At 46.9% G+C, this 18,727-nt stretch overlaps 1 protein-coding gene across 3 annotated transcripts in view; it reads right to left on the bottom strand.

Annotated features, from left to right (window-relative positions):
• ZNF367 (zinc finger protein 367) overlaps positions 1-12,197 on the bottom strand; it is a 273,586-nt gene extending 261,389 nt beyond the window's left edge. For all 3 annotated transcript variants that reach the window (XM_069625692.1, XM_069625694.1, XM_069625693.1), the window contains exon 1: positions 11,188-12,197. In XM_069625692.1, coding sequence (XP_069481793.1) covers positions 11,188-11,565 — 378 coding nt within the window. In that variant the 5' untranslated portion in view covers positions 11,566-12,197. The remainder of the gene's footprint in view (positions 1-11,187) is intronic.
• Positions 12,198-18,727: the final 6,530 nt, after the last annotated feature.

The following is an 18,727-nucleotide window of genomic DNA, read 5'->3' as shown; positions in this document are numbered from 1 at the left end:
ACATTGATATTTGCGTACGAGGCCTTCATAGGCGTACAGTCCACAATGTGCCTGTACTACACACACACAGTGCCACAGGTCCCCTTTCCGTGTAATAGGCACCATGCGTGGTTGCTAGAAGCATGCATCTATGATGCTCTGTCGGATTGCACGTGCATCCTGTGCCTCATGGACTCCTTGAGGTGCCTCCACATCCCCACCCTCATCATCATCATCATCTTCAGGTGCATGCAGTACAGCGTCAGGGGGCATGGGCACATTCCTACGTATGCACATGTTGTGCAGCATGACACATGCCATGACCATCTTAGAAACCTTCTCATGGCTGTATATGAGTGCCCCGCCAGACCTGCTGAGGCTGCGGAAACGAGCCTTCAGTAGGCCGAATGCCTGTTCAATGACCACACGGGTACGTGAGTGGGCATGGTTGTAGTCCTCCTCATGCTCGTTCTGTGGGTTCCGGATTGGTGTAAGGAGCCATCTCTTCAGTGGATACCCGGCATCACCTGTATGAGACGAATAAAGGGTGTCAGTGGAATGATAGTGCTAAGTAGCCCCCCCCCCCCCTGCAAGGTCATTGACGCATCAAATGGGCCACGATGTCATGCATGAAATGAGACTCACCGAGTAGCCAGGATCTGTGCCCTGCGTGTCGCTCCATGTAGCGTGGTATTCTTGTGTTCCTCAGGACCATAGAATCATGGGTAGATCCTGGAAATCTGGCACAACAATGCGTAAATATCTTGTTGGAGTCACACACCATTTGCACATTGATTGAATGAAATTGTTTCCGGTTGCGGTACTGGACCTCCATGGCATGTGGGACAACCAATTCAACATGGGTGCAGTCGATGGCACCAATGCAACCCGGGATGCCGCCAAGTGCATGGAATCCCACTTTAGCGTTGGTAATCTCCTGGTACGTGCGTGGTAGTGTGATGTGGTCGTCGGCGTGCTTCAGGAGGGCATCGTGCACTTGGAAGAGTGTCCGTGAGAACAGTGGCTGTGAAATGCCATGCAACTGTCCCACTGTGTGCTGGTAGGTGCCTGTGGCCAGGAAGTGGAGTGCAGACACCACCTTCAGTAGGGGTGGGATGGCGGTTGGGCTATCTATCATGCTCACGAGGTCAGCATGTGTCATGTCCACAATGGCGATTATGGTGTCCCGGTCCAAACGGTAGAGGGTGTGGATCTGCTCAGCAGTGAGGTTGAACGGATCGGCTCGGAGGCGTGGGATTGCGGGCCGCCTGCGTGGTGGTGGTGGCAGTGCTTGTGGGCCTTGCTGACCCTGCCTTGCCCTCCTCCTCCTCCTCCTCCTCCGTCTCCCCTGTGCGCCCGGTTGTTGTACCTGTTGTTGTTCGTCGTCTTCTTGTAGTTGTAGCACTTGCAGTGCTATCTGGTACCCCAGGCCCAACATCGCTAGTCCTGCCGGTAGCATTTTGGAGTGGGAGTGGTTGTGGGAGGGGTTTGGGTCTGCAATATATGTGCTGTCGGCCTGTATGGCCTCCACCTGTGCTGATTGAATGAATCTGTGGCAGATGCAATCCCTTCTGGTCGAGCACGGCCCGCACGTAAGGCTGCATTTGGCCGCATGGCATCTTGGGATTGGAATCATGTATCAAATCCCGATGGCAGTGTGATGTACTTTGACTGATTTTCATGCTATGCTCCCATTGTTACACATGCTATGATTGCAGCCGCTTACATACCTGTGAAGAGTCAGTGGTATGTAGGGCTCGATCGATGGCCGACCCTCATGCAGCACAGTAACGTACTTCACCGACGGGCGTGGCGTCCCATTTGTGATTGCAGCCAGTTAGCATCATGACACACAGCCGCACTACATTGATGTAATTGTGAATGCAAGCGTTCACAGAAGCCTTTTCGACGTAATGTTGCAAGTGAGGAATTCGAAGGCCAGCATTTTTGGTTTTGAAGTAGCGGCGAGGATACGCCCACAGGTCTGGCTGGAAATGTAACGTTCTATTGTAGAATGTCCTTGGGACATGGCCCATAACGAGCAGGCAATGAATGATATGAATTGAATGGGATGCGCAATAGCGTAGTGGACGATGAGGCAGGACGTTCCCAAATCCATCTTGCTTCACAACACTACAGATCCGGCCAGGGGCACAGTGGTTTTTGCGGACTGCATTACGCACAGACGCGATGGAAGTTTCACATATTATGTGAGTGAATATTCTTGCGTTTTCATTGCGGGATGAGGGAATGATGTGTGGATGCATGGACTGATGAATCCGTTTAGGGTCTGCCATGTACATGGGTTTCTTGGTTCACTCCCCTTCCCCTGCGTTATGTGATGCAAGGCTGCCATAGTGGGACATACGTCTCTCTGCCCTTGTCGGATCCTCCCTGTCTCGACGCGCCTTCATACACTTGTGTCTAGGCACGTTACTAATCCCATGTCATGGGTTCTATCTTGACGGACGCATGCACAGTAACCGACGTTGCCAATGGTGTATTTAGCTCGATTGGTTTCGTTGTGATTCGATACTGGATTAGGGGTGTGTATATTCCTTTGGAGTGGGCTAGCATGCATATGGGTGTGGATTTGGTGTGTTGAATGAAGATTGTAATGCATCATGAGTCCCGTAATGCAATCGGTTGATTTGTGTTTCTTTTGGGTGACAGGTATCTCCTGCCCTATTGCAGATGCCATCTCTACGCCACTCCTCCAGATGGTTTTTACTCTCGACTCCTGCAGCTTCGGGTGAATCAGTGGAGCACCATTTCGATCATATGGGACGATCGCCAATGGGCCACATGCCCTTACGCTGTACTGGTGGCTAGGTGCAACATTTCGGCCTTTCAGCTCGACTAGTGCCTGCCTCATGGGACGGACCTGCGGTTCTTGCCGCTTCCATGTTGCCTTTTGGAACGTTGATGTAAGCCCTGTGTGCCATGATGGTACAGGGCGTCACACAAGTGGAAGCCGGTCAATTATTGCAGATGCAGCCCTCGGTGATGATGGTTGTTTTGGTGGGATTTTGCAAATTGATGTGGGGCCTTTGTCATTTGGATGTGCATTTAAATTGTATTCCGATATTTGTCGTGTTGCGTTGTTCTTTGCAGGTGATGTGGCGATTTTCGCTTTGTGGCGGTATGTATTGCGTGATGATCTGCTTTGTGTTCCGCCTTCTGAGTTGAGTTGTGTGGTACAGTACTGGCCGCGTTTGCCTACGTGGCACAGTATGGTCACGGATAGAGGCTGCCATTGTGTCTGTTTACATGATGTGCTGTTCAGGGGCGGGGGATTGGCTTTTGGCCGACTGGTGCCTGTCAGCCAGGTCGATTGGTGGAATGATGGGTTGTTCAGAATGTGGCTGGTCACAGGTGACTGTGTTTGCGTGCGTTTGTTGGAGGGGGACTGGGGTCATGTCCATTGGAATAGCTTCTGTATTGATGCCATCTGTGCCCTGCAGCTCCCATCGGCCCCTCTTGGGATGGGCCTGGCTGCTCAGTCACTCTGCCGACTTGTGTGGTACATGCTTCTGCTGATGGTTGGTTTGTTTACTGGCATGAGTACAGGGCTGGTGCAATCCCCCTCAGGATGCTGTTGTGGATGTTGCCTTGCGCTGGTGGCAAGCGATGGGGGACTACTGTTGTTTTGTGTCATGTGTTCTTGATTTTCATTTTGATGTGTTGTACCTTCACATGCCTGTGCTGCGTCAGTACGGCTATGGTGACATGCCGTACATGGATGCCCACTCACGGGGCGCTTTGAGCCCCTGCATGCTTTTCTACGTTGGCATGCATGGGTGAATAGTGGATTTCACTGGTTGCATAGTGTGAGTACATTGCGCCTGCCAGGAGTTGTGCAATGAGGCCAGGGAGTGGAGTACAGGCACTCAGTGGGCCATTTACGGTTGGTTCGCGTTGCCGTATTTCTCGCCATGGCGGAATGGTACTTTACGACGTGCTTGATGGCGTTCAGTACATGTCCGCTAGGGTCAGAATTCGCGTACCGTTGCGCCATGGCGGTGATTCCGGTTTTGCAAGGCGCGCGTGCGCGTACTTGGTGCAGTTAGCGTTGCCGTTCACTGCGGTGTCGCTAATGGCATCGTACTTTACGGTGACGGGTCATGATCGCAACGAGCGGTGTTCGATGGCGGTATTGCATTTCCGCCATCATTTTTCCATTTCCGCAAGGGTCGTAATGAGGCCCAATGTGTTGAGAGATGATTAGGTTGATGGCATTTTGGTCCAAGTACTATACCTACGGCATCAGTGTATTTTGTTATCGGAAACAGACAAAAAAAGGAGAGCAAAGATTGTTATGAAGGAGAGCTACTTGGAAACTGGCCAGGTGTTTTGTTTCTCAAAAAACTGTAGATATATGAAGGTATGTGTTTAGATACTGACTATTAATGCAGATGCTATATGGTACAACACTTAAACTTACAAGCCCCCCCCCTCCGCCCCCTGAGGACAAAATGGGCTGTGTTTTTTTTAGTACAAGTTTAAAAAGAGGTTCATAGGTTTATGTTTAATCAGAGAAAAAAATAATTTTTAAAAGTTTAGTGTCTTGAAGGGCCAGGAGTGACCATTTTTAAGGTTTGTATTAAATTAATGATGTACATTTATGAACACTGTCATGACCCCATATATTAACAGTATGTTTCTGTGTACTGAAGAATGAGTTGAGATGAGCCTCATGGGTGCTCGATTATAGTGTTTAACACAGACAGCTTTTCAAGTATTCTTGGTTCCCTTCCAGCCTTCTGTAAGGGGTTGAATAAGGACTGGGTTTTTATATTCTTCTTGCCCTTTGAGAAGAGACGGGAAACGGAAGAGGGACAGGAAGTTTGGGAACCCTAGGAAATCCACAAAGGTGGGACCTGCTGCAATCTATAGCTCTCGCCTGGGCTGCCCTGACTTGCCACCTTCCAATGTTCTACATGAAACGTCTCATCTAACACCCTGGTGTGACTTCCATTGACCTTGCAGAACCCGTCCTTTGAACCACGGACCTCACCCTGCCTTCCCATGAGATGACAACCCTTTCCCAGGGAAGACGAAATGCTTTTGCTGGGGACAAGCACACATGCTTTGTTTTGGGGTTCAAACGCATCCCAAGGAAGTGACAACACAGGAACCCTTGACGAGAAATGTCAAGTAATCCAACCAGATTAAAAATGGCACAATGATTTTGAATTCTCAGAGACCGTCATCACCAGACATGGGTTATATTTGATTCGTCATCAGACACCAGATTGAAATAGAAATTCTTTGGGGGGAGTCTTGAGACCCTCGTGAATGCACCCTCCAAATTGCATATATTATATACAACCATATCGGATTTACACTTTAGTAAATAAGCGTGCTTGCCACTAAGAGAAGCAAGCCAAAGTGTATTCCACTATAAATACAGGGATGTTGGTAAGTTCAGTATTGCACCAAACAGCCGGAACGGCCATCCGGGTACCCACCAACCAACATCAGTTTCTAAAATAGACCGCACAGATTAAATTACTAGAGCTCCTAAAGTTGTACACCCCGGATCATCTTTTTTGGGACATCATGGCTAAAGGAATCATACCATATAACTGGCATGGATTCCATCCTTATCGCAATCTTTAAAAAATACAACTGGATTGATCCAGACTACTGGCCATGATGGATTCTGGCCAAAAAATATTTGCCTCGTTACTTCTAAAAAAACGACTTCATTCCTGGAATACACAAAAATAAAATAAAAAAAGGCCTGATCCACAGTCAACAAACAGGATTTTGCAAAGGCCACAGCACAATACATAATCTGTGCAGTATATTGTGCCATGGCCAAGATTGGAGGCAACTTCACTATGAAGCTCTACCTCCGTTTCGTGAAATTTTCAAAAGCCTTCAACTTGGTCTCTCCCCTCCTTACCCCCGCACCCTTCATTTGGGCTAAATTAAGCCACTGAAAATCGATCCCCCCGTCTGCTGTACTGGTTAAAGGCAATTTATACAGACACATCAGTGGTGATAAGTTTGAACAGCAAGGGTTTGATTTCCTAATACGTGGCAAACATCTTATTATTAGCACCCCTGCTTTCTAATCTGTATATATCAGATTTGAACTACACTATCAGTGCTGCCCGAAATTGTCCACTTTAATTGGGGGCGAACCTATAGCGTGGTTAGGTTATGCGGATGACATCGTCCTGCTGGACTACACAGATAGGTCTACATCACTCAATAGATGCACTGCCAGCATACACAAAGCAAAAGTGTCTCTGCATTAACATCTCAAAGACTAATATTTTAATCATTGAAGGCCGGCCCAGAAAGAAATCATGCAATTCCTGGAAGATAGACCATACATCTCTTGACGTGGTTGAATCCTATACTTACCTGGACGTCCCCATTAAATTGAGTGATTATTATGCCAATACTGTAGTCCCTAGAGTTTGAAGGAAATAGTTGGTCATGAAGAAATCTTGATAAGGGGTGCAACAATGTTGAGGGTCAGGGTAAGCATAAGAGGGCCATGGTGGTGAAGTGAGCACAAAATAGTGTCGGGTGGGTACAAAAGAGGGTTTCAGGGGTTTGAAGGAGTACAGACAAGGATTGGTGGGGCGCAAAAGAAGGATGTAAGGTTGGGGAGGCAGAAGAGGGTTGGGGTCCAAGTGGAGCACAAAAGAGTGTGGGGAAATACAAAAGAGGGTCAAGTTGGGGGCAAGCACAAACAAGCCAAAACACTTGGCAGTGACAATACATGCTTTCTTTCTTTTAAATTTAAATACACTAAATGCAATTAACCTTAGATGATTGCAGACTCAGCGGCCAGTGGATACACTGAATGGTGGGAGATTAAAATGGGACGGATGCAAAAAAGCTGCAGGCTGCGTGACAGACAATGACCAAAATCATGTGCATGGACTTGGTTTCTTCCCAGTTGCATTTTGTTTTTATGTAGCTTTTGGTCATCTTTACCAGAAAAACATGTGTTCTGCACGTTTCGTTCTAAAATGGGGAGGACATTTAGGGTGTGTATCCACAGGAGAGCCTCCCTCCACCCCCCTTGTTAGAATCCCGCTCGACTCGCTATCAGCACGATCTGCCTTGAGTGTTGGGTGAGTCTGGGGATTGGGGGTCCTTGTGTGGTGGAATGGAAGAAGTGGAGATGAATAGTGTTGAGTAAGCTGAAGCATTCTGTTGCAGTGTGTGTGATAAGCTGTGGGTGTAGCATAGGTGGAAAGAAGGAGTGAGCAGATGAGTTAATTCCTGTGGTGATGAGGCGGTGATACTTTGGGTGTGTCATTTTTTCATTGGTGCAGCCAGGATCTGAGCTGGAGGAAAGATCTTGGCGTCACATGCCCATTTTAGAGGAGATGGGGAGGGGTTAATGGGGGGTAGAAACTGGTGCGATTGGTCTGGCCTCTTGAGCAGGTAGATCAGTGCCCTTACACTTATTGCAGCCTGGTCAGCAGGCAGGTTTATTGGAGGTGGGAGAGGGGTTCCAATGTGCAATGTCACCTGCGCGATGCATAGGTTTGTTGCTAGGGTCGTGAAGGAGCCCGCTCTTAGCATTCCCTGTTCAAGATTGCGATTGTTACTAGTGCCTGGACGCTTGATAAAACCACCCTGATAAGGGTTCACCAGAACTTGTTCGCTTTATTTTCTAGGCCTCCACCCCAAGTCTAATGTCGAAGGGAGGCAGAGAAACTGAGGAGAATTATCATGTGTTCCCTCATTCTTTGGTTAGTAGCACTGCTTTAATAGCCACACATGAAACATTACCAATATGTCTTTGAGGTGCACCATCAGCAGAGGTAGGCAGAGCACCCTCGACACTTCCTTTCTTTATCCCTGGGGACACACTATTGAGAGAGTGATCCATTTGAACAGGAGTTTTCCTAGTAGGCTGAGTGGGGTGGTGAAGAGTCAATCACATGTCACAAAGCTTGACATGTGGCTGAATATAAAGCCTGCAAGCTCTAAGAAAAAAAATGCACCTGCTTTTTGAGAAGTATTTCATTACACCCTGTGTCATTCTATATCCCCTTGCACCCTTGCCCTTCCCCGCACACAGAGCAAGTAAGGCCCTGTGGCCGTCTCTATGCCTCTCATTTGTCAGCACTCTACACCACAAGATCAGCAGATACCCAGCTCGCTAGCTCTCTGTCGACACTGAAGAGCTCTCATCGCTTATACCATTCTCTCTCAGGCAGACTTTCATATAGTGAAATTGAGATTTCCTAATAAACAGGTACTCCGCAGAGTGGACAGGAAAAGTTCTGCTAGATCTTACCCTGACTAGAATGTAACTGATTCTTCCACAGCCCTATTGACCTAAGAGAGACGGCTGCCTGTCGGGAGCTCTTATTTCCAAACATCCAAATGCACCTACGGTCACCTCTCCTCCGACCAATTTCACCAACGGTGAATGGCTCTGTCGACGGTCTTGTGGCCCATCAACTTTTTCAGTTGAAAGGGGCCTCAAGCTTCAGAGAGGGACAACTGCCCCCATGTTGGCAATCAACTTTCTTTTGACACAGCAATATGCTCCTTTAATTCGGGATTTGAAATCTGCACTTGCAGCACCCACATCACAATCTGTATTTGCTGGAGCCCTTCAGGCGGTCACTTCCTTCTGGCATCTGTGGCACCTTTTAAACCATCTCTGCCTTAGCATGTTGCTGAGAAAGATGGACGAATAGCTCTTCAGTGGACGTTTAGTGTTTAAGTTTCCTGCTGGCTTGCCGTCTCGTGATAATAGGTGGCTATTATGCCCCTGCCTGTATTTCTCTCTCTATTTTATAAAAATGTATGCACCCATGGGTGCCTCATGCGGTTCGCCGCTCCAAGAAAGGGTGTCCTCCTACCCCCAATGCCCATGTTGAAACTTCTTCAGCTGGCCCTGCAGTGTCCTCACACCTATCGCTCCATACCCCCCTTTGACAAACTGGCCCAAAGTGAAAGATTTCACAACAGGTTTTTCCTTCAAGATGCCTTTTAGGAAGGGAGTATATCACGGTGCCCGACAAATTAATGTCTTTACCCCAGCCCTACTGGCGTCCACTACCTGTTGTGAATTATTCAAGTTTCCCCATAGGAACAAACCACCTCGCTCGCCTCTTGATCATCCTGGTCACTCGTTCTCTCCAACACAAATATTTTAATCATGAATGCTGTTCGAAAATATTTTTCCCTGCAATCTACACTCTGCTTCTCCGAGTTGCTGCATTGAATTTTATCCATAGCCGTATCTTTCTTGCAGACAGAAGTCGGCTAAAAAACCTATTCGAAGCCAACGTCAGTACGCCCCTAAATACTGTGAGTTTGCATAACGAACACCTAGTTCCTATCTTTTTTCATTATTGCCAATGTATCAATGCAACCTTTTTGTAAATTGTGTGCAGGTTTCTTTTAAGCCCTGATGCTGTAACAGGAGCCTAATGAAGGAGTAACAGCTGGGACCTTTTTTTCCCTCTTCTTCCTTCCCCTTTGTTTTTGATTATTTTAAAGCAGTATGGGTTCATGGGGGTGATTTGGGGGGGCGGGGTGAGGGGGGCATGTTTGTTTGAAATGTATTAAGTTGCTGATGTTTGGATATTATTGATTCTGTATAATCGTTTCATATGGTTGTATACTGACAAAAATCAATAAATTAGTATTAAAAAAAAAACAGCTAGGACTCGTCCATTCATTACCCGCTGAAAATAAACAAGGAAGACGCGATTCATGGGGCGATACTCTAGACTTGTTTTCCCACCCTTCACCATAATAAGTGGAGAGGACTGAAGCACTGGACATGACTGGTGTGGCACCTGGAGATTATATGTGACCCTCCCAAGGGTTTTACCCTTTTAAGATCACCAAGGCCCATGTCCTCATGGCCTACCAGGGTCCCGTCCTGACACGTGTCACACTGACTGCAATTCTGAGGGCTGGGCTTCAATGCCCTCATCCCCGGAAGCTTGATTACACGTTACTTTCTGCAATGCTGTATGAAATATAGAAACAAAATGGATTCTTTCTATAAACACACTGCACAGCCAATCAGGTGCTCCTTACATCTAAAAGGCTCGACCAATCCCCCACAAATCACTAGACGTACATTGTCAGTGCAATTTCAAAGAAAAACGTAACTCTTACACTACCTTGTTCATTTTAATAAAAAATACTGTAAAAGAGGTTAACAACTTGAAAGCGGCAGTAAACATATTGTAAAGCATTAAGTCAAAACATGGCGTCTGTCATTTTGTAAAGGAAAATGACTGTCAAATTCACCACACACTAGAGAATCAGCCCAAGACTGCAAAAAGAGGTGTTGTGGAACAGATAGGTGGGAATGGATTGCACTTGGCAATGGGAGTTACATGGGTGGGACACATGGCCAAACTACATAATATCCACGCTCATGTCAACCTGTATTGAAAAGCCTTACAAACCTGCATCTTAAGCCCCCCTATTTCAAGCTCTCATGTTAAAGCTCTTATTTTATTGACAATAGTTTTGGCTTTATACGTAGCGCTTTCAGTGCCATCTAATAAACAAAACTAAAAAAATAAAAAAAATTAAAAAAGAAATTCAAAATAACAAAAAAGTACAAAAAAAAAGCTCCTGAAGTTTAGATAAATCTGAGTAGGGGATAGTTTTTGAAATTTCTTAAGTGATAGAAATCCGTCACGATCACAATACACATTTTGGAGATTTAAAAAAAAAAATACACGCGAGATTCTAAAATGTTAAAAGAATTCAGCTAACAGAGATCAAGTTTTGATTAAGGTGAAGGCGACCCCGATTAGCAATGACAAGATGAGCCACATTGTACTTCTGTTAAACATCCCAATAGAGACGTCCAGCGTGAAATCACTACCCAGCCCCTACGCACGCGCTCTCAAGAGCAAGCACGCTTTCTCTGCGATCAGGAACGCCCATAGCAACAGATCCAAACGCTTGGCCATTGCTAAGGCAGGTTTTGGCGCGAGGAGGTGACGTCAAGAACACCCTATAAACCAAGCAGCTGTCACAACCTCCGGAAGCGTTCGTGCTTTTTAAATTCTCACCCACTGCCGCGCGGAAACGTGAAGCACTTTGATTTTTTTTTTATTATTTATTATTTTTTAAAGAGGGTGTACACACACACACGTGTGAATAGAGACAACTTAGAGAGAGGTCACGCAAATTCACCTTCCGCGCTGATAGACATATGCCCCCCTCCCTCATCAGTCTCACCTTGTAACTAGCCCCGTCTGGACTGCCGGCGGGTTCTCCATCCGCGCAGCCGCCTTCCTCTCTCGAGACTCGACTGTAGGGCTCTGGCGAACAACAGGGACTAGCAGTCGATACCTGCCCGCTCGCAGGACCGGCGGGGGCTCGTGCTGCAGCACCACCTGGACTGAGTGTCACGTTGTGCGCGTTCTCACCCCAACGCCACGGGTACACCATAAAGTCGCTGAATCCCGGACTTGTAGGAGGATCCACCGAACGCTTGGGCTTAATTGGGGTGGTGGCCGCTGCACTCCTAATGACCGAGACCAGCACCCGCTTTGGGGAATCATGGCAGAATATAGCAGACGACTGCTGGGGAAAGTGTGGTAGCTCGGTCATCATTCTCCGACGAAGACAATGTGCGTGGTCGGTGTGTGGAGAGCGCGCCCGCTACCGGTATACGTAAAGTTGTTGACCCCCTCAGCACTCCCTCTTGTTCCAGCTACTTGTGCCTTCAATGTTTGGGATGTCCGTGTGCCTCGCGTCACAAGCCGCCTGTCAAGCAACCGGTGCTTTCTAACAGGTCAAAGGTTGAAGCGGGAGCCCCTGCCGAGCATTAATCGGGGTTTGACAGGTCCCTCAGGCGGGCAGTGCCTAGCTCTCTTCGCCCTTCTTTTTTCCCGCGCTGCGTTTCGCGCCCGGCAGGAACGAATCACCTTTGGCGCTACAGCAGTGGGTGGGGCCTGAGAGTGATTGGCACTCGATATTACCAATGAAAGGCGCGTCGATGGCCTGGAGGAGCAGAGAGGGATGTTTTCTTGCAGCTCATGTGGGGGCGTGGTCGGCGTTTACAGCTGAAGTATGCCACTTGGTCTCCCTTGTTTAGTCGGTGGGGACAACAGAGTTATACTTTGGTTTTCTTAGGTGGGCAGGGATTTCTAGAGTGAAGTGGTTTCGCGCTCTTAGGTAGCGCTTCGGTTGACGGATACTTGAAGCGTACAGGGACAGCCTAGGAGAGACGGTTGGTCACTGGAATTAAGTTAACCGCGCGCTCTGTCATAAACGTCTTTCCTGACACGTGACTTACAATTTAAAGGGCCATGGCACACCCAAATCTATAGGCAGAGAAGATCAGAAGGGATCATTACTGACGCTCGTCAAGTTATCACTTTCAGTTGAAAACGTCATGCACTATGACGTGACATATTTTCTATACAAATTATTCTGATTCAACAATGAACGTGACGTATTTCAGCAAATAAAATGTGATCTACCATCATTAGCATAAAACAGTTTTCATACTTTATTAAAAAGACAGGAGCCTAATTCAACCGAAATGCAGGCAAGGTTCAACTATGGGATGAGCACAAAAGGTATCAGATTAACTGCGCTTTTCTCAAGAGTAGTAATTTTATAAGGAAACTCTAAACTGCATTTGAGATCTTAAACTGTGTTAAACCATGGCAAACATTGTCCTTTATAAAGCGTTTCCACCAAATGTCTATACAAAAAGATATATATATATATATATCCATTAAATAAATCACTGACTGCAGATGAGCTTCAAGAGTAGAGGAATAAAGGAAGTGTAGGAACAGACCTAATAAAAAGAGATAAGGAGAAAAATCCCATCCTTAAGTGCGAAAAGGAGCAGAAATGGCATTGCGCACTTAGACGTTTAGGAATCATTGGTGCTGGGTGCGTGGGGAGGGCAACCGTGTGTGAGCTGCGTGGTGTCCCAACCACTACCTTTATTACTTCACGGCAGATAGTATTACTAGGAACGCTTTTACGCCATCGGACAGTAAGCCGGCTCAGACTGACATAGTGCAATGCCCGAAATAAAAACGCAAAATGCTAACGTGGGCCAGCTTTTGTTGGTCATAGTAGGTCACTTTGATAAGTTACTTCACGTGGCTAGTGGTTTTGACCAATGTCACTGAATGAATATTCCTTAAAATGTACTCTTTGCATTACATTTTATCATAACTCCCCCTTGGGCACTACTGAACAGTCTGTTACAAAAGGAATGGATTGCCATTTGCAACTGTGGGCCACTTTTTCATTGGGGCCCTAGCCAATTTTTTCCCCCAGTCCGACCATGTGGTAACAGGTGGAACTCTGAGATTATTAAATAGTCACTGTCCTCTTAAGGCTGGCGTTCCTGTGTGGAGAATGCAGTGCAAGTGGGCGTGAGTTTTATGGGTGGGTGAGTGAGCAGGAATGTGTGCGCGAATGTTCTGGGTGGGTGGATGCATGCCTGTGGGTGAAGGCAGTGTGAATGAATATGAGAGGATATGTATGGGCGGGTAAAAGGGGATGCCTGCGTGTGTGTAAGGCCCTGGGAGACTGGGGATCACTGGAGCATTTTTGACACCTCCTCTATTGACTCTGCACGTTTTACTGGTATTTTTGGGAAAAGCCAAGTTCATGTGTGTCATTACCAGGCTAGACTGGAATTGTGGTACAGCCAGTTTAGCCATTGCTTACTGTGGCATGACATTTATTACTCGTCATCTTAGATAATGCAAGCATGATATGTATTACCTTGCTAGACTGACGTTTTGGTGTAGCGGCCTGTATATTTCTTACTGTAGCATGACTTTTTATTATCAGAGCATCTATGATGAAGCAAGGATGATAGGTGTTCTTATGGGTCTAGACTAGCTTACATTGGAACCAGTTTGGACATGTTTTCTTATTGTGGCATGTCACTTTTAATGGATGGCCCAACCAACAATAGTAATTTATCACATAGGAGTACTGGCATATTGGCAGAGCCAGCTTTGTGCCGAGTGCCAGTAATTATACTATAAAAAACATCTCAAAGTGAACATGAGCATGTTCTTATATGGGAATGCTAGCATACGTTGGTGGAGCCAGCATGGACATTTATGGGCACAGCCATATGAAAGGGACCGGCATGCCAATGTGCTTGTGCATTTTTGGTGATGTTTTTGGGGACTTGCATTTATTGTACTTTTTACATGAGTTACCCTACACCCCACAAAACGGATTGCAAACTGTCTGGCCGTCTACCCAAATTTTCACTGAAAGTGTGCTCTGTAATGTACTATTATAATCCATTATTCAAAACATTTTCTCATGGGTGGGAGAATCCCCCTGATAACACACCACACCCAAACCAAACCCGATTTTGTTAGTTCGGGCACCCTCGCTATGCTCGGTCGCAATCGTATATTTGTGGCAAATATTTACATCCTAAAGCAACTCACCAGCCACCAATGGTGGCTGGTATATTTTGGGATCCGGTACAGCCCCATCTTTCTACACTAGGTGAAACATTTAAGCTTTGATTAAAAAAACATATTAGTTCTTTCACTTGGAGTAGTGCATGCCCCTGCAGCGGCATAATCATCATGGACATTGCGCACACATGAAGGCCAACCCATGGTGTGGCATGCCCTGTGCTTTAAGGAGCTTGGGGGGGGGGAGGGGGGGCCCAAATGTTGTGTTAAGCCACTGATTGGTCTCTGCTCATCTTGAACGCATTCAAGTGTGATGTGAATGGTTGAGAGGGTCCGCAAACTCAACCAGGACCCTGCTCTGGTGCAACATTGTTTAAGAAAATAAGCATTGGACACAGTCTCAGAAGTGAGAGAGCCATGAAGTGACCCACCCTTGTTAGGTATGACTGCTTCGGAACCACTGTGCGATTCAAATACCCCTTCCTCCTCACCTGATTCTTCTGTCAAAGACTTTGGCTTTTTTCCTTTCTTTCTCCGTTCTGTCTTTTTTGGGAAGAGATATGGCCTTCCCCAGATGGAAGCCCCAATGTCACCGAGAAACAACGGTAAACACTGGACCCCTGCCCGGGAATGCCTGTACAAGAGGAAAAAGCTTGCAGCAGAAAAAATCCTCTTGTTAGGCAGATCGTGTGTAGAAGTCCGTCTGAAGGGTGTGTATGTCAGGCCAGGAGTATCGTAGGGTAGCGTGGTAAAGAACTGCTTTACATGGAGGAGGACTGGAGACCACGTCCCCAGAAAACCAGGCACCAGAGAGGGACGAAACCCAGGACTGAGAAAGGTAGGATTCCACTAATGCACAAGTAGACTAAGGCATAGAGCGCTGTACAAACATACGGGCACGGCAGAGAGCCGCAAGAGAGAGAAAACTGAAAGGAAACAGAGAGAGCACGCGGCAAGAGAGAACCGCAAGAGAGACACAGTGATAAAGGACGCAGCCCAAGAGCCGAGGTAAACTGGAAGCGGATGCTGCGCAAGGCAAAAGGCAGTCCGGAGGACCAGAAAAAGGCAAGAGCGGGAAAGCAGCCGAGGCGGCTGAAAAGCGTAAAAATACTAGCGTCTAAACCCAAAAGCGAAAGGGTTGCAACGCAAGGACCGAAGGAAGAGGCGGGGTTAAGAACCCGAGAGGAAGCGAGAGAAAGAAAGACTAGCCCGACAAGACAGGTGAGAATGCAACGTGACAGAACATTCTAATGGCGGCAGAGCCGCCAGGCACTCCAAAGGCGCAAGGTTGGGCGGCGCATGACAGTATGCCCCCTTCCTAGTGTATGGGAGGAAAGGTCGTTTAGGGCCACTCCCCTTCATTCCCTCTCCGCATGCACCCTATGCTCGTCCCACTACTGCCCATGCGCCTGTGGCCAGAGGTGCCGGTCAGCCTCAGGACGACACATACAAGTGCAACGTCCAGAAGAGGGCGGATTACTGACTCAATTTTTACTGAATCCCGACTCCATTTTGTATATGCCGAAGCAGGCCTCACAGCAAAGCCAGCCTGCAGGCTGGCAGCTCTCCCCTGGCGCCGCGCACAGTTAGCCAGCTACACCCCCCACCTCCTCCCCTCTGGTGTCCCTGCAAGTGCCCTGTTCTCACAGAAACAGTTACAAGTTGAACACTGTATCTCTCGCCTTCCTCCTTCCATCACTGACCTGTGAATGACCGGGCAAGAGCCCGGGCCTGGCAAAAACAATCCATCTGCACGAACATGCCTCGTCACTTGCAGACTCAACCTTTTAAGATATATACCGTGTATAACCCCCCCAACCTCACACCCCTTTTGATGTAGCAGATGCATACCCCACGACTGTGTGCCACCCTGTTTCACCTACAATGCTAATCCCCTCTGTAAGGCTATACATTCCTCCTGTGTTTATGTATAAGGGTGCTATCTGTATGAGATGTAACAGAACAAACAATAATGAACCTATCTAAGTGAATTGCAATAAATATGATATTATGATTCACAGGTCGGTGTCCTATAATGTTGGTTGCAAATTGTTAACTACCAAAGACCCCTGCAAATGTATGGAGTACTAGGTGACTTGTTTGTTATGATGTAAAACGTATCGTCCGTCTGCATACTTTTTTCCCAGTATTGTGTAGATTCTCAAATGTATTCAGATGTTATAAGATTCTCATACACAAAATAACTGGTGCGGCCACAAAGCTAATGTAAATAAGAGCCATTCTGTAGCACAGTTGACAACGAAATATGTGATAATAGTAAACATGATGGAACTCCATACCAATGGTTTACGAATAATCTCACTGATCGAACAGGGCCAAATTTGCTGAGCCAAGGGGCCTGTCCAGCAGCGCCGTGTACAAAGAGCGCACAGCCCCCCCACCCGTTTCTCCCTTCCTCGTGACAGTACTGCTGCCGGAGGCCCATGTCTCACTAATGCCTTAATGCAATAACTATCTTCTCCCACTTCTACTAGGCCCACACAGAATGTCACCTCCCTGCCCCCCGTCACACAATGACACCCATACCTATTCCCCCTTTCAGGTACACAAGACAAATGTATGTTTAGACAAGTGTGAAATATATGACCCCCCCCCCCACTGTCAGAATATTAATGATATTTTTTATGAGTTTCTTTTTATTGCATACTTTGAAGTGGTGTCTAGATTAGAGAGGTAGTATCAATCACCCCATCTGGGGGTCCATAACCTTCACCTCACACTGACCAGCCCAGGTGAAGCATGTGATGTCCACCTTCCCGCCAAGCAACTATCCAATCATCTGAAGGCGGCGCCTACACAATTATACTGGATTTGGGACTCTATCAATGAGACTGATTAATGTAACATATGTGGCGACATCACTTATGATGCTGTAACCCTTTTTAAAGTACTGTTAGAGTGATGTTGGGAAGAGCGCTCTCGGAGTTTGCAGAGTTCTCTGCTTGCCCTATTTTTGTTTTAGATAAACTTTACTTTTACTTTCACCCGCACCTTTTGATTGCATTTTGGGGGACACTCATTTGGTGACCCCTGGATGTGATTTCGTCCTTCCGTTCCTTCTGGCACGAGACGTCCCCGTCCCCGGCCACAGCAGAGATGCCCCCTCAAAGAGCTGACCACCTACGGCAACTGGTACACCTAGACGTGCGCACGCAGTAGGGCGAGAGGGTACGGGTACCGGCTTTGCAAAAACCCATTGTGCCGGAGCCGGGTGCGACCATTGAGTGTGGGGCGGCGCCTTGACAAACCGGGTTCGGAGGGTCTCGGATCAAGACGGACATGTGAGTATCAAGTGTGAGCGACATTAAAAAGGAACAATGGTGGGGGGAGTGCGAAATAGTGTAAGGAGTCGGATAACAGGATATTGGGGTTAGAAAAAAAGGGAAACTGGAGGGGAGAAGAGTTCACATAACAGAGTGAGAACTCGTGGGCTTAAATCTATTCTTCTTCTGCATATGGCCATTAGGATAGTTAAGGAGATTACAAGGTGAAAAGGGATACAGGAACCTAGCTACGCAAGGTGGTGGAAGGCGGCGCTGCATAGTGCTATCTCAACTAGTACTGGGTACAACAAGGAAATTAAGTGGAAACAGTAGGAGTCTTATATAAGGAGAAGACTCGGAATAGTATTTAGAAACGCTTCCTTTTCTTTTTTCTCGGGTAAGGGGGGAAGTGTGTAAGAGATCAAGATAGGGAACAGGCTGGCATATCAAGGGAGAATATTGTAAGGGTAAAGGGGGACAGGAAGGGAGGATTTATGTTAAGTGTTACATGTGTTATGTTTAACGGTCATTGTTATGTAATTGTCTTATGTCTGTTGCGTACAATGTACATGGATATGCAATGATAAAGTAATATTGCATACATTGTTTTTACACTCTGTCATAGAAGGTGTGACAGATTGTAGGTTACCAAATACAGTATCACAGAGGTGACATACGAAGAAGTGAAGTATTATGAATTGCATTGTTATTGTGATTTACAAGGTTGGAAAGGCCTTATTAAAACAGGATGAGTGCACGGACACCATTGTCACATATTTGCCAAAGTTTGCCAGGCTATGCAGACAGGATCACAAAGTATCATGACCAATGGATTAGAGTTGAAAGGGGAAGGTTTACCCCAGGTATGGCCCAAAGGAGGGTCGTTCCATAAGAATGTCCTAGGCATGGTCGCAATCTGTTTGTTTGTGAAATACAAAGGCAAACAACTACAGAATAGACGAGAAATATTAGATTTATGGAGACTCTTGGAGGAAGTGCCTCCAAGCAAGGTAAAGGAACAGGGTTCATCTCCCCAGGCAGCAAATAGCAGTGAAAGGGACGGGGAGAGAA

Source organism: Ambystoma mexicanum, chromosome 6p (genome assembly GCF_040938575.1).
Source record: "Ambystoma mexicanum isolate Mex_15411 chromosome 6p, UKY_AmexF1_1, whole genome shotgun sequence".
Classification (NCBI taxonomy): Eukaryota; Metazoa; Chordata; class Amphibia; order Caudata; family Ambystomatidae; genus Ambystoma; species Ambystoma mexicanum.
This window is presented reverse-complemented; position numbering and strand designations above follow the sequence as displayed.